The 15,348-nt window shown below is 45.7% G+C and overlaps 1 protein-coding gene across 21 annotated transcripts in view; it reads right to left on the minus strand.

The window, feature by feature from the left end:
• Positions 1-15,348, minus strand: part of LOC108105423 (basement membrane-specific heparan sulfate proteoglycan core protein) — a 77,678-nt gene that overhangs the window by 7,648 nt on the left and 54,682 nt on the right. For 19 of the 21 annotated variants that reach the window (XM_017211989.2, XM_017211987.2, XM_017211985.2 and 16 more), the window contains 16 exons: positions 14,304-14,531; positions 13,666-13,746; positions 12,866-12,999; positions 12,712-12,805; positions 11,929-12,315; positions 9,620-11,856; positions 8,467-9,553; positions 6,305-6,456; positions 6,053-6,233; positions 5,134-5,740; positions 4,802-5,064; positions 4,155-4,332; positions 3,692-4,092; positions 3,173-3,623; positions 2,851-3,097; positions 2,558-2,732 (listed from right to left, as the gene is read on the minus strand). In XM_017211989.2, the coding sequence (XP_017067478.1) occupies positions 2,558-2,732; positions 2,851-3,097; positions 3,173-3,623; positions 3,692-4,092; positions 4,155-4,332; positions 4,802-5,064; positions 5,134-5,740; positions 6,053-6,233; positions 6,305-6,456; positions 8,467-9,553; positions 9,620-11,856; positions 11,929-12,315; positions 12,712-12,805; positions 12,866-12,999; positions 13,666-13,746; positions 14,304-14,531 (6,903 nt within the window). Of the gene's footprint in view, positions 1-2,557; positions 2,733-2,850; positions 3,098-3,172; positions 3,624-3,691; positions 4,093-4,154; positions 4,333-4,801; positions 5,065-5,133; positions 5,741-6,052; positions 6,234-6,304; positions 6,457-7,669; positions 7,856-8,466; positions 9,554-9,619; positions 11,857-11,928; positions 12,316-12,711; positions 12,806-12,865; positions 13,000-13,665; positions 13,747-13,985; positions 14,205-14,303; positions 14,532-14,862; positions 14,989-15,348 lie in introns of all 21 variants that reach the window. The other 2 variants (XM_017211993.2, XM_017211992.2) reach the window with 2 other exon arrangements.

The raw sequence follows: 15,348 nt of genomic DNA on the forward strand, positions 1-15,348 counted from the left end.
TCTACTAGACTACTCTCTAATACAAAATTGGGGCTCTATTTTGGGTCTAACTTTGTGCATTAGTGGGCGTGGCAGGTTGGGGGAGTTTCATTAAAGCAACGTTTTTACATGTTTTTTTTCTTTCTTTTTTTTTTTTTTTTGGTATTCATTACGTTTTTCTTTTCTTTTTTTTTTATAAAACTTATTTTACTCTAGGGTTAGGCAGTACATAATACAGATTTCAAGATCATAAGATTAATAATACAAAACAAATGCAAATAAACGAAAAAAAAGGTTAAACAAAATCAAAAATAATGAAAAAAAATACAAGTAATATTGATATCATATAATGGAGGATCGCTGCTATTAGATTTGGTTAGGCGGCGGTGGCTTAAACACACCTGCACAAATATACAGAACCATGCAGGGCGTGTCTTTCAGGGAGACGCCGCCCTTGTACCGATTGTAAGGATACTGGGTGGCAGTGATTCCTGGGTCGTTGTAGTTGCGTCGTTCGTTTGCAGTTGCAGTTGCAGTTGCATGCCATATCATTAAATTTGTTTGTGTTTTATATATATATATGTGTGTGTGTTTGACATAAGATCAGCAAAAGCGCACACATTGTACCGATTTGATATAAATGTATAGCATATAGTTTAAGTCAAGTCAAATCAAAGGGTAATTTAAAAATATTTCAACAAGCGCACATGTAAGAAAGTGGGAGAGAGAGAGAAAAGCGTGAGAGAGAAAGAAATAAATATGAAATTAATTAATGTGTTCCATTTGCATTTAAAAAGAAGTAGGTGGAACTATAAGACCTACGGCTTCAGCTTTTTAGCTTCTGATTTTTCTCTATCTGACTGTTTGACTGATTTTATCTGATTCAAGACCAAAGTTAAGTTTATTGTTTTTTGTTTTTATTTACAATCGAATTTGTGCTCTTTCCTTTCGTATTAAGTGCTTTCAGTGTGCTTTCAGGGTGCAAGTTGCAGTGATGATGCAGCAACTCCGGCATTACATTTTGTGCAGTGCTTAAGTCTTAGGTAATTAACTTGTTATTGACTTAAACCTACTAATGTACACGAAAAAAAACACAAACAAACAGTTGACAACCAAAACCCACTTCTAAGTTAAATCTAACAAGTCTTCAAATTGCACTGAAGGAAACAATCACCAGGGGTAAGTAGGGCAATGAGGAGAAAGGAGAGCCGACACCAGGATGGGGTTTCAATAATGTTAATAAAAACGCAACAGATTATGGCCAGAATCGGTTAACCGAAGCTCTGTTAGCCCTTGCAGATGTGAATGCCATAACGTTTTCAAACTGGAAAATTACTTTGAAATTGTTTTAGAAAGAAAGTTATCTTCTTTTCTTGGCACTTCGTATCTATAAGGGCTTGGGGTGTAAATAAAAAGAATATGTTACAATTTGCTTTACACATTTTGTTGTGCAAGTTTTTAATGTTAATATTATGTTTTATTTCTCACTTTTCGTGGGGTTCGCTTAGGTGTATCGTATTAGAAATGTTTTGGCAGCCATTTATGCTTAAGATTTATCAAGTTGTAAGAATGTTCGTATATATATATATATATATATATATACATATATTAAAATGTGCGTGTGTGGTGTATAATTTCGCTTTTTCAGAGCTTAGATTTCTAGTTTCAATTCGGTAAACAAAAAAAAATGCTTAATAATTTTGGCAAATTCTCGAATTCGAACTTGTTGTTTTGCATGCAATGGACTTGTACTTTAAATTGATTGATTGATTGATTGATTACATGATTGGCAGTTGTCGCTTTTCGTGTGGGACTCCACCACCACCAAAGTTTTTGCAATGATTTCGATAACTTTGTTTGATCTTTTGTTATATACAGAGTGTGTTCGTAGGACCCTGGTACCGCTGCCTATGGTGCTACACATACATATATACATAGAGATATTGCTTGCTTTTAGGTGTTGTTGTTTTTGTTGTTGTTTTTGTTGTGGACTGACAATTTCCGTTGCATATTTACAAGGTGTTTTCTGCTTTCGATTTCGTAGATTTTGATTTTTTCTTTTCGGGGGAGGTTTATCAAGTTTTAAAGTTTTACAGTTTAGGTTAACAGATACGAGTACATTGATGTGTTTATATATAGGCGTATTCATATAGATACATATACATATGCATATACATACATATAGATATTTATATTGAGTGGGGAATTAGTAAAATCAGCGAACGATCAAACCTGCTTAACAAAGCCTAATCCTTGAAAAATCTTCCTTCTCTTATAAATTTAAGCATTAATTATCGTTTCTTTTTTGGGTATTTCTTAATTATTTTGTTTGATTTTCGGGCTGGCCTATAAAAGTTTTTTGTATAAATTTCCTTTCTTTTTTTTTTTGTTGGTTTTTTCATTTTTGGTGGGGGTACTTTTATGTGTTTTTCTTTTTTCGGGGGGAGAGATGGGAGAAAGGTCGATTGTCGGAAAGGACATCTTCTGACTGCAGACCCGACGGCGGATCCGACGCCAGCTCTGAGCCGGTGTCGGAGATCCCGTGGCCTCAAAAACCTAACGCGTTGCGATTACTTACGTCGTACTTGCAAGTCGATGTAGACGGCTGGCAGTTGCTGCCTTCTGTCCAAATCGTACGAGTTGCAGATATAGCGTCCCGCATCCTCGGGTCGCAAATGGTTCAGCACCAGCACCTGGCTCTCCGGATGGGCATTGTGCGGCAATGCGCTGCCATCATCACGGAACCATTGGAACTGTAATCAATATCACAAACCGAACATCAATTGGGGTCTTTCCCATGTTACAGCTGGCATTCTTATTGCTATGTAAACTTTTACAAATTCATAATTTCTTACGTAGAAGAACGCTCACCTGGACGTTGCCGTGATTTTCCTGGCCGTACTGGGTCAAACTGCATTGCAACATGATGCTTTCGCCCTCTACCTTATTTTGCACCTGCGACTGCGGAACTGTCGTGTAGCCACCGGGCTTCTTTACTACAACTCTAGCGGTCTCCGATCGATTTCCATATTGGTTCGAGGCAGAGCAGCGGTATTCACCGGCCGCTGCCGGAGTGATGGACTCGAAGCGTAGGACATTGCCGTCGATGTGAACCGAACTGGAGTTGGGGGAAAAAAAGGAATACGGGTAAGAAAAGTGTTCACTAGTCCCTTTTTTCTCTTATGTTTCCCACCTAGGCAAAGGCCGGTTGTTGTCGGTGCTCCAATAAACATCTCCCTGTCGCACGTTTTCCACCAGACACTGCACATTCAAATCCTGGCCCACCTCCACCGTCAGTGGAATGCTGGGATAGAAAGTGATCCTGGGCAGGGGCACGATTACAAGTTCCCTCACCACATAAGACTCCACATTGCCGTCGCGACCGATTCCATTGCAGCGGTACAGACCCAGATTCTGCTGCGTCACATGCACAATATTCAGCTTATTGCCCGAAATGTGGGCGTTGTTAGGCAAGGGCTGGCCATCGACGCGTTCCCACTCGGTGTTCACTCTCGGATAAATGTCGCAGGTCAGGGACACATTTTCACCATAATCGGTCGAGAAGCGTTGGTTGTTGCCCGTCTGTTGGACTGGAGGACGTTGCGTTGGATAGTACGGATTATTCGAATCGGAATCTGCATCCACTGTGAAATATAAAGATTAAGATTAATTATTAGTTACTCAGCATACGGACAGGTTTCACCAGACTCACCTTCTGATATGTCACCACGTTTCTGTTGGACCTCTACGCGAACGTGGCGTACATCGTTACCAGCCTCATTGTTGCCGCTGCACGTGTATATGCCCGCATGCGCTTGGGTCACCTGGTAGATCTTGAGCAGGGCCCTATTGCCCTGGGGCTCCGGTCCCGAGTAAACGCTCCTGTCCCGATTCGGTGGTATCCAATATACAGTGGGATTGGGGAAGCCACTGGCTATGCAGGTCAATGAGAGTTCATCGCCCTCGGTGAGTCTAACGCTTGAGGTGTCAGGCAGTATCTGGACGAGAGTTGGCTCATGGACGACAATGTTCGCCACAGCGCTCGCTTCGCCCACTGTGTTCTTCGCCCGACACTCGTAGTCGCCGCTATCGGCAATCTGAATGTCTTCGATCCTGAGGAAAATAAATAAAGTCTCAATTTTAAAGAGCAAGCTTGATGGTTTTACTGTACTTACACCATGTATCCGGGTCCCTCGATCTTGTGACGCGGCGATAGCGGTTGGCCGTCCACTCGAACCCACTCGACGGTCGGAGTGGGTATACCCTCTACGCTGCAGTAGAGGGACGTCGGTGAGCCAATCGTTAATGGTTCCTGGGGCGCCGACTCAATCTTAAGGCTCGGTCGCTCCCGAGCTGCAAACAAGCAAACGACAGTGGTGGCACCAATTAGTATTAGGATCAGACTGTGCGGACCTGTCTTATTACCAACTCCACTTTTGTGCACTTGCATGGCGAAGTATTGGGTTTAAATTGAAATCAGGGGTTAAGGGGTTAAGGGGTTTGGATTTAAACACAAAAATATTTGGGGCAGGGGCAAGAAATCGTGTGTTTGTGAAGGAAGAGAGAACAATATGAAATACAGCAAAGGCATCGTTAGTTTGGGACCTCTTTTGGGGGGACAAGTTGGTTAAAAAGAAGAAGTTGCGGTTAAAGGAGATTCCAAAGTAGATCTAAGTTTTAGATTTAAACTACAACTTTGGTTGTAAGTCTAAAAGACTTTACTAAGTCTAAGTTACTAACATCTTTAACCGCAACTTGTAAAGTACAAAGATAGTTTCACGGGGATAAAGGCTATTCAAATATTGGATCTCTGATCACTTACGTTCAACGTCGATACTTGTACTGGACAGGTCGGAGCCATGGGCATTTTCGGCGACACAGGTGTAGACGCCACGGTTCTCAAGGCGGGCTTCGTAGATGGTCAGCACATTGCCACTGATGTGGGCATTGTCGGCCAGATTGTCGTGCACCTTGGCCCACTTGATCGAGGGATATGGCGTTCCGCTGGCCTCGCAGGTAATGCTATAATCCTGGCCTTGCACGATCAGGATATTCTGCTCCAAGCTTGTGATCTTTGGTTTGTCGCTGCGGAATACAAAACGATATCATGATCTCATAAAGCTCTAGACTTCTAATCATGAACTTCCAACTTACCCAAGGATTGGTGGCTCCCCGCGTCGCTCGATATAAACTTGGGCGTTCTCGGTGAAGTTGCGACGTGTGCGAAGGTCAAAGGCCACACAAGTGTAGACGCCAGAGTCCCGTTCGGTGGCCTCGCGAACTTCTAGGACATTGCCACGGATCTGGACATTTCGGTAGGCCGAAGAGGACAGGGGGCGACCGTCGTGAGACCAATCGTAGCGGAGAGAGGCTCCACTAGTGAACTGACAGACCAACTGGAAGGATTCACCGGCCACGCCATTGACTTCCTCCGGGGTGATGTACAAGCGATCCTGCGGCGGTGGTGGCTGGGGAGAATTACTATGGACATAGACGACCACGTACTTCTCATCCCTGCTCAGGGCATTCTCCGCCTGGCAACGATAGCGACCTTCGTCCGATTTCCTGGGCGAGTCGAAGAACAGACGGTTGTCGTATGTCTGTGTACTTTGGGCATCGGCAAGTCCATCCACTCGAGCCCAGGTTACAACGGGTGCTGGGTTGCCGCGCACCTGGCAGATGATCTCGTTGCTAACATACTCATCGAAAGTGACGTGGCTTGGCAAGTCGATAATTTGGGCCGGCGAGCGCTGGTTAATCTCTAAAGGGTAAATTTGGGTTAAAGAAGGAGATAAAGTACATCAAAATGGGTTTAAGATTTATACAGAGCTGAACAGAAGTCTCTAGGGACTGGAAGACGTCAGCAGTTAACTTTTTAAAACTCTAGAGAATTCTGTAACAGCCGTAGACGTTCTTGAAAGCTCAAAAAACTATTTTTTCGGAATCAGGCAGTTAAATATTGTAAATACCATAGCGCGCCAGCATTTCCTGGGCATATCCTTTGACAAATGCCGCATTTCGTATTAGATTATAAGTTAAGATACATTTCTAAGGACAGATAACCAGCACTCACGGGAAATGGTGATGGACACGGTGTCCTTGAAGACGTGTGTGGTTTCGTTGTTGACGGCTTGGCAGATGTAGACTCCAGAATCGCTGATCTGCAGGTTGAACAGATGCAGGTCACCTCCCTCGACATCGACGTCAGCGGGCAGTTGACTGTTTTCCTTGTACCAGTTCACAATGACTGGGCTCTGGGTGATTAGAAAATAAAGATAATAAGATAAAGATTTAAAAAATCAACTACACAGCCCTGTAAACTCACATTGCTCCAGCGCATTCGACCGGTACAGCTGAGGGTCAGTGATCCGCCGACTGGCACAATGGTGATCTCTGGTTTCTCAATCGACACGATGATCTGGGTGCGCACGGGATCGTCAATGCCGGTATCTGGTCCCAGAGTGGGGTCGTTTGTTTCTGGAGTAGCGGGAAATAACGATTAGACAAAAGCTTTGGCTTTTGAGTTCCTTGCGGTGTCAGTAAAGCCCCCTCTCTAAGCGAGGCAAGTTCTCATCTGAGTTTTTGATATCTTTTGGTTTAAGCCAGATGATAAGTCTATAATCCTTATCAGAAGTATTTTAGATTTTAAAAGCAAAACCCATATGAGAACTTAGGTCGTTTTAGGAGGTCTTAAATGTGTGTTAGTGACAGGTGGTTGCGGCTTAATGACTCCTATTTGGAACACGAAGTCAGTAAGAAGTTTAGTTTTGGTTTTTGGAGTCTCCATCCCGAATCCGAGATCACTCCTGATGACCTACAGTTCCGAGGGTTAGGCGACAGATTGGTTAACAAAAACACGGAGATAGTGCGTTTCAGAACCATGTTAGATACCCAATTTTCGGTAGTAGCTCAAAGTCATCAAATTGAATCGGTAAGTTGATAGTAATCAGACATAGTTACTTGTTAGTGAAAACTACTTTTTAATTCCCTACTTTGTGTCCCAAAGTTATGAAGCGCACTATGGACTATGGATTCAGAAATCAGTTTCTAGCCTGGGGTTAATATTCGTTGGGCCAATATTCGTTGGCTTTACGATCTCTAACGTTATAGACTGGCAGCTAAGATACACATTTATATAATAATATAATATAGTACACACAGAGACAGAGAAAGACAAGATTGGTAGTCTTGGTGAGCTTGTCAAAGAGGATTCGGAGGCTCTAGCTCGGCATCTGTACACAGAGAACAAAGACTACGTTTGGGGTAAGACAAGTACTAAGACACATAGACTAGCTAAATGGTTTTGAGATCACCGAAAGATCAGACACAGAGTCGGAGAAGAAGAGGCGGAGATAATACAGGAGCTAACCCAATTACAAGAGTCTGGGAAACTTCCCAGATTCCCACTCGAACTACTTGGGGTTTAGGTCACAGATATACGAGTTAGGTTCGCTCTACACACACACACAGATCTACAGATCTTAGGATCTTTACACATATCTAAGCTGGGAAGATATATATATATATGGTATATATAGGGTGTAGAGTGGAGTTTTAGGTGTGCTGGTGTGAGAGATAGAGGTGGTACGGGAAGGGGTATTAGAAAAGCAACAGTTGTAGTGTTTGGAAGACGCCTGAGTGTGGATCATAATGGGATCAGTTCGATGGATCGGAGAGTTTTGGAGCGAACCTCGCGATGGACAGCCGTAGCGCAGCTTGGTCATATTTCCTATGAATCTGTTGTCCAAATATAACTTCACCGTGTCATTGTACGAGATTGTCTCGTTCGGTGCGATATCGAACTGAAAGCCGCTGCAACAGAAGCCCCGGCTTAAATCACATATCTGGGGCGGTTCTTCGATAATGGGCGATGTGTCTAGAATGTGGATGGATGGGATGTTTGTTGGTTTTGGTGATTGCAATTTTTAAATTCGTTTTCGTTTTTTTTTTTTTTTGGTTTCGTTTATATTGTTATCGAATTTCGATAAGTTTTTAATCAGTTAATGACGGAGATTGAAAAACAAAAAAAAAGTCCGAGAGAAAGGAAAAAGTAAATGAGATAGGCAAGACCTTAATAATCGGTAAATCCGATTCCTTGATACCCCCTACTCAGATTAAGCCAATGTAAAAGTAAACTTGATCCTTCAGAAAGACAAGCTTCTTAAAGACAATGAAAATTTTCAAGTTTCAGCTTAAAGAGCGTACTTTAAAGACCAAATTGCCATCTTACATAAAATATAACTCTTTTTTATAACAAAATAAACGGACTGGGGCTAAATCTTAGGGGGTATAAAAAGTTTATATAGATATAAATAGGATATAGAAAAGGCTTCCTTCTGCTAGTACACAAACACGAACTCGAACCTGGACATGGGAGGTCGCTTAAAGTACGAGCACATTATCTGGACAGTATGTCATGTAGTTTGGTAAGCAGGTAGATGGACGAACGACGTTTGGTGCTTCCGATTTTATAACCATTTAACTCACCAATTTCGCGACAGCGATCGCCCTTCCAGCGGGCCTTGCAACGACATTCGACGTAACCGCCGCTGCCCAAAGCGCAGGACTCAGTGTTGGCAGCATCGCACGGACACGGACTGCAGGTTCTGCTGGAGTCACGGTAGTAGAGTGGTGCGCAGGACTCACAAGAAGTTCCCGTATATCCGGATGGACACTGGCACAACTCAATGTCTGAGGCATGCGTGGCTCCCGGTGTCCTTGTGCTCACCGAACTCTCCAGGATGACATTGCCGATCGAAGTGCGTTCCGTGGGCACCTTGGGTGAGGCTCGGATCAATATGTGCTGCAGATCAGTTAGGACAGTCATGAAATCTGACCGGGTAGCCGGTAATGCTGATCCACCATCCTGACGCATCCATTGCTCATCCTCATGCAATCGCACGTTGAACTCCTCCTGGTCGTCATTTCCATCGGGTCGCGACCAGATCAGCTTGAGTCCATTGCCAATCAGTATCAAATCCTGGCCACGTTCGTAGTGGCCATAACTCTCCACGATTAGGCTGTACGCCAGGCTACCGCCGTAGGAAGCGAGCTGGTTGCCCAGCACACTGCCACGCAGACTCCAGTATTTGGGCAGGTAGGTTAGGTGCGAGTAGGTATACATATTGTTGGATATGTCGGGCGTTAAGTTCTCCGTATCCACGACCTCTCCATTGTCATCGGTAATCAAGGGTGCGCTGAGGATGAAGTCCACTGGTATCAGCTGGCGGTACAGAGGCGCCGAACGGCACTGACTGGTCAATCCGGAGCAGTAGCACTCCTTGCAGCCATCTGGATTTTTGGCAGAAAGACCGTAGGTTCCGGGACGGCACTGGTCGCATCGATCTCCAATCACATTCCTCTTGCACTGGCAATCGTTGCCGCGGCAAGCGTATGTACCTTCCGGCTGGCAATAGACGTTACAGTCGAATGTTTGATTTCCGGGTGCAGGAGGACGAGGCCTCGAGTAGTTGTCATCGGGCTGGCAGTCGTAAATAGTTCCACGGGTAGCATCACCAACATAACCGGGGGCGCATCGCTCACAGTTTGGTCCTTCGGTGTTGTCAGAACAGCTCTGGAATTTAAGAAGGGAGTTGGTTAGAAGGCATAGAGGTTATTGTCTTCCGATTAGGATACTCACTTCACAGTCTCCGGTATCGCTGTTGCAATATTTGGAATGTCCATTGCACTCACAAGGCCTGCAGATACCCAGATAGATTCCTCCCTCTGGGTCGCGGGTGTAGCCAGGAGCACACTGTTCGCAGGAAAGACCCAAATAGCCCTCGAGACAGCGGCATTGTTCCACTTCGACGGCACGTGCTGTGCCAAGATTTGTGGGCGAGGCAGTATCCAAAGTCACCTGACGCAACGAGGCCTCCTTGGTGCTAGTGGTGTACGTGGCCTTGATGTAGATGGCGGTAATATTGCTGAGGGCCATTAATACGTGTTCTCGATTGGCAATAACTTCGTCGCCGCGCTGCCAGGCACTCTCCTTGATCTCCACGGAATACGTGTTGGGCACACTGGGGCTGACCTGTGATTTCCTGTAATGGATGAGCCTCAGATCCTCGCCACTCTTGATCACCACATCCGGGGCACTGTTACGAGACATTATGCCACTGGGCAGGGGACTGTAGCTCAGGGTGTAGCTCAATTTGCCACCATACGAAGTCAGCTTGTTGCCCAGGAAGGGTGCTGGCAGACTCCAGTATAGCGTATTGCCAGCCTGCTCAGCCGATCCAGTAAAGCTCAACGCATTGGGTACTGCGGCCGTGGACACCGGTACGGTTTCCGGGGTAACACGCATATAGTCGGTGATCAGAGCAAATCCATGATTAACACGCGATCGTCCAAAAGTGCTCGTGACCTGGTCGCGATACCATGTACTACTACCACAGTCCGAGCCTACACCGCTACAGAAGCACTCGATGCAGCCGGTGTAGGTGAAGGAATTGAGGTGGAAACTCTTGGCGGCGCACGTGTCGCACTGTTCGCCAATCACGCTGTCCTTGCACTGGCATGTTCCATTGCTGTAGATATTGTAGGTGCCATCCACATTGCAAGAAGTATCGGGAACTCGGCGACAAACCCCTCCCGGAGCCAATGGATTGCCCTGGTAGCCAGCTGCACACTGTTCGCATCTCCTGCCCGTGTAACCCTCATTGCATCGGCATACCACGTCGCCATCGGGACTCTGTTGGCAGCCACTGGCAAAGTTATTGCTGCCGGTATGTGGGCAAGGACACTCCTTGCAGGGCACACCACGTCGAGGATCTCCGTAGGTGCCTGATGGACAAGGTTCCGGAACAAACGGCACACAGTGACCCAGCCAAGGACCGCCAGGCTGCCTCACATAGCCAGAGGCGCAGGACTCACACGAATCACCAACATAACCAGATGGACACGAGCACTTCTCCACAAGAGAGGCACTGCCCAATCCGTGATCAGAACTTCCCGCCGAGTCCAAGGCAATATTTATGAGGTCCACTTCGCGAGCGGTGCTATCGAGGTAGCCAAGACGAATCAGAATATTGTCCACATTGGCCAGTATCATCATGATCTCCTCTCGAGAGGCCTTGCGACCGTCGGGCTTCTGCCAGCCTCCTGGCAGGAAGGGAATCCTCACCTTGTTGTTTTGACCCGGTTGAGTTGGTACCCGATGAGTTAACGTGAAACGATTGCCGGTGATTATAACATCTGGTCCCTTGACGGGTCTTCCATTGCCCATGTAGCTAACCTCGTAGACCAGATTTCCGCCATATGATTTCAGCTGGTTGCCCATATATTCCACGGGCAAGGCCAAGTAGGGTGTTTCCCGGCCACCGAAGTGAACATTCGAAGCCCGGAACTGAACGCCATGGTGCAGAGTGAGCAGGTCCTGACCTGGAGCAGCCTCATTGATGACAATCTGGCGACCGGGACTCAGTTCCACACTAACAACGCGATGCGATAGGATCGGTGGCTGGATGGCGTAGATGAACAAATTGGCACTGTCGCAGGTCTTGGACACTCCGAAACAGAAGCAGTTGACGCACTCCTCCGATTTGCGGGCCAGCATGTTGAAGAATCCAGCTTCGCAGACATCTGTACGCACCGGGGTTACGGTGACAATGGTGTCGGGGGTCACAAAGTGGGTGCCACGTGTATTAATGATCTCGCACGAGTAAGCTCCACTGTCTTGTGGTCTCATATCGGGACAGCGTAAGGTTCCAGTTCCGCCATAGCTCTTCGATTCGCACTTGTCGGGAACATGACCCCAGTTCAGACGCCAAACGATCGTCGGCGTTGGTGTTCCGGTGGCCACACAGGTCAGCTCGAGCACTTCGTATTCCAACAGGGCGACCGATTGGGGTGGCGGGCGGATCGGAGTCGGGGCCACTGCGATTGCGATTGAAGAAACAGATTAGCGGTTATCAAATAGAAATGATAGGTACTACTACAAATACTTACTGCAACCAACTTCATCGGTGCCGTCGGCACAATCGGGCACATTGTCGCACTGGAAGCTCTTGGGGACGCAATGACCACTGCGACACTGGAACTCGTTGTAACGGCAGGGAGCACCACTGGGCTCTGGATCGCAAGAGGTCTCGTCGGAATTATCACCACAGTCGTTCTCGCCGTCACAGCGCCAGGTGCGATCCACGCACTTGGAATTGGCGCACATAAACTGGTTGGGCTGGCACTTGAGACCCAAACTGCAGCTCTGCTCATCGGAGGAGTCCGAGCAGTCTGGAGTTCCATCGCAGATGCCCGACTTATCAATACACTCGCCGTTCATGCAGGTGGCCTGGTATTCTGAGCAGGCTGTGTCCGGACGGGATCCCACATCGTTATCTGAGAGGAGGATAGTCAAGGAGCGGAAAGAATAATTTTAATGGTTGCTTTGAAGTTTGAAAGTCTAACCAAAAGCTTACCAATAACAAAGCCAAGCGGCAAAATGTGAATAGAAAAGTTAATAAGCAATTTGGACAATGACATATTCTGTTTAGGGAGTTACCAACACTTTGCTACCTTAGTTAACAAGTGTAGTGGTAACCCCTATTTGGTATAACCCTACCTAGTCCAAAGAACTCAAGATCGATGTGTGGCACAGTTCCATATCGAATACGATTGGAGCGCAGCTCCTCGTACTTGTGTTCTCCCCAGGCTGCTTGCACAGAGATAATACGAGTACTTTAACCCTTAGAGAACCCAAATGAAGGACCCACTTAAGCTTAGACTCATACTCACAGCGCTCGACGTTGAGGTTTACGGTGACCTGCTGGCCAGGAATGTGGCTGGCATAGCCCACAGCCTCGCAAACATAGGTGCCAGCATCTTCAACCTGTAATTTTAGTTATTTTTTAATAATAAAACTCTCTTTAGAGTTTGATTAAGAACTTACCCTAATGTTGGGGATCTCCAGGCGGCCGTTGCGATCGGTGCAGCCAGGGGGCAGAGGTCGTCCACCGGGACGGGACCACTTGACCTTGGCGCGTGTGGGACCTTCGTCTCGGCAACGGAAGATGACCTCGCGACCTGTGGTATAAAGGCTTCTTAATACAAGGGCCAAACACGGATTTCAAAGAGCAGACGAGCAGAGATTGGTGAAGGGATTTGGGGGGGTAGCTAAATGCATTTTGCTTACGAGACTCGTAACTCTATCAAAGTGGGGTTTACATATACGATATTCAGTTATCATGAATTTCGAACATAACATACAGTAATCCCCACTCGTGTCATAACTATATATAAATACAATAATAATCAATGCTATATAGAGGGGTTTCTATAGGGATTCGGTGTTTGGAAAATTTCGACTCAATGTACAACTCCACTCCTGGCCAAATTTGTTCGTGCAATATCGTAGTAGGTGCTGATGGTGCTGGGTTTTTTCCAAGTGCTCTCGCAATATTTGTCTTCTACGTATGCAAAATGTGATTGTAGTTAGGCCAACTTACCCTCCCTAATATATCCTGCGGTTTTATATTTATATTTTGGTTTATAGAGAATTGGGTTGGGTTAAGCATTAACGAGAACAAAGAACGGCAATTAGGGATGTCCAAAAATCATTTTTAAAGTATCAAATTAACGAGATCGATTGCTCCCGAAACATTTAACAAACATCTTTCATCTTTTTTGGTAATATTTTCAGATATAGGAGAACAATGGGGCTAGGCCGAATATGCCTTGCAGGATACTTACTCTCCTTGATGATCTGGCTGTCTGGATAGGTCTTGAGATTGAACTGGGGCGATCCGCGTCCAGAATTGTTGTTGTTTCCAGCTGTTTGTGGGGAATAAACAACAAACAAAATCAGAGTTAGTCTCGTACAAAGTAGCGCTGTCTACCGATTATGCTTGGGTGATCTCGGGTGATATAGGGGAATAAAGAGATAGATGTGCGATAGCCTTAGCCCTTGAACTCTGTTAGTAGCTACTTTTGGGAAATTCAGACAGTTATGTATTTTATTTCTGGTTTTGTGGCATCTCGGTGTTTCGGTGGGTTGGCGTTGGCCCACTTACGATCAATATCGTTGCTGATGTGGCCACAATCCGCCTCATCGCTACTATCATATGGACAATCCACCCGGCCATTGCACTTCAGACCCAGCGAAATACAGGGTCCGTTTTCGCACTTGAACGAGGTGGGCGGGCAGATGATTCTCAGTGGCGTTATGGCCGTTGTGCTAGTAGTTGTAGGACTTCCGGTGCTCCCTTGGCTGACCTCAACATGGTGATGACCTTGTGGCATACATAAGCGAGCGAATGATGCAGTGTTCGAGCAGCAATGATGATGGGTGATATGACGGACGGTGGCTAGCTGCTAACTCCTTTACTTACCACAATTCTGTTCATCGGAGCTATCCTGGCAATCGGTCCTTCCGTTACAGCGCACTGCGGAGCTCACGCACTGGCCACTGTTGCAGCGGAATTGGTTGGGCAGACATTCATGGCCTCCACCACAGTTGAGTTCATCGGAATGGTCACTGCACTGAGGGATTCCATCGCAGGGAGCCGATGCGGAAACGCAGTCGCCATTATTGCAACGGAACTGATTGGCGGCACAGCCTGTGGATTAAGGTCAAGAATGCGGGTCAAATACAGGCCAACAAATAACCATATTTAACTTGGCTACAACTGCTGAAAGGGTAAGGTCAATTTCGATTTGAAAATAATACAAAAGAAAAAAGTATCTAAAACAGTGCATACAATGTTCGAAGCATGCAGGTCGCCTACTTAATATATATCTAAAAATAACTCTTATAAGAATAAAAAAACGGATAAATCATTGAAATAATATCACAGTTAAACATATTTCATAAAACGGACACACTACAGCTAGGGCAATCTGTTCCAAAATCAAGGAAATCTAAACCAAATCGTTTGCTGTTTTATTAACCAATGCAGTTCTGCTCGTCGGAAAAGTCTCGGCAGTCGTAGTAGCCATCACACTGCTGGGTTGCATTTATGCAGAACTGGCGATCGAAGCAGAGGAACTCGTTATCCTTGCACAGGATGGCGGTACCTGTATACGATTCGGAGGTTGTGGTGGTATATGCAGTGGTGTTGTTGTGGTTTTTGTTGGTGGTTTTTGGTAGTGCAGACATCACAGATCAAGTGAGATAGATATATGTTTAAGGCAAATATATATATATATAGTCACACGATCAAAAGCAGAGTGGAGAAAGCGTGAGAGAAAGAGAATCGGAGTGAGAGACGGATAATAGAGAGAGAAAGATATACAGATTAGCAACTGAAAAGGCACATACGATATTCATATTTTGGATGCAGTACGATGTGGGGGATGCAATAACAGTACCCTTGTAAAATCCTTACAGATCTTTGACTTTAATTCGAATCAAATTAAGTTTTTGGAATTTAAAAA

The sequence above is a fragment of the Drosophila eugracilis genome, unplaced genomic scaffold (genome assembly GCF_018153835.1).
Source record: "Drosophila eugracilis isolate 14026-0451.02 unplaced genomic scaffold, ASM1815383v1 contig_2167, whole genome shotgun sequence".
Taxonomy (NCBI): Eukaryota; Metazoa; Arthropoda; class Insecta; order Diptera; family Drosophilidae; genus Drosophila; species Drosophila eugracilis.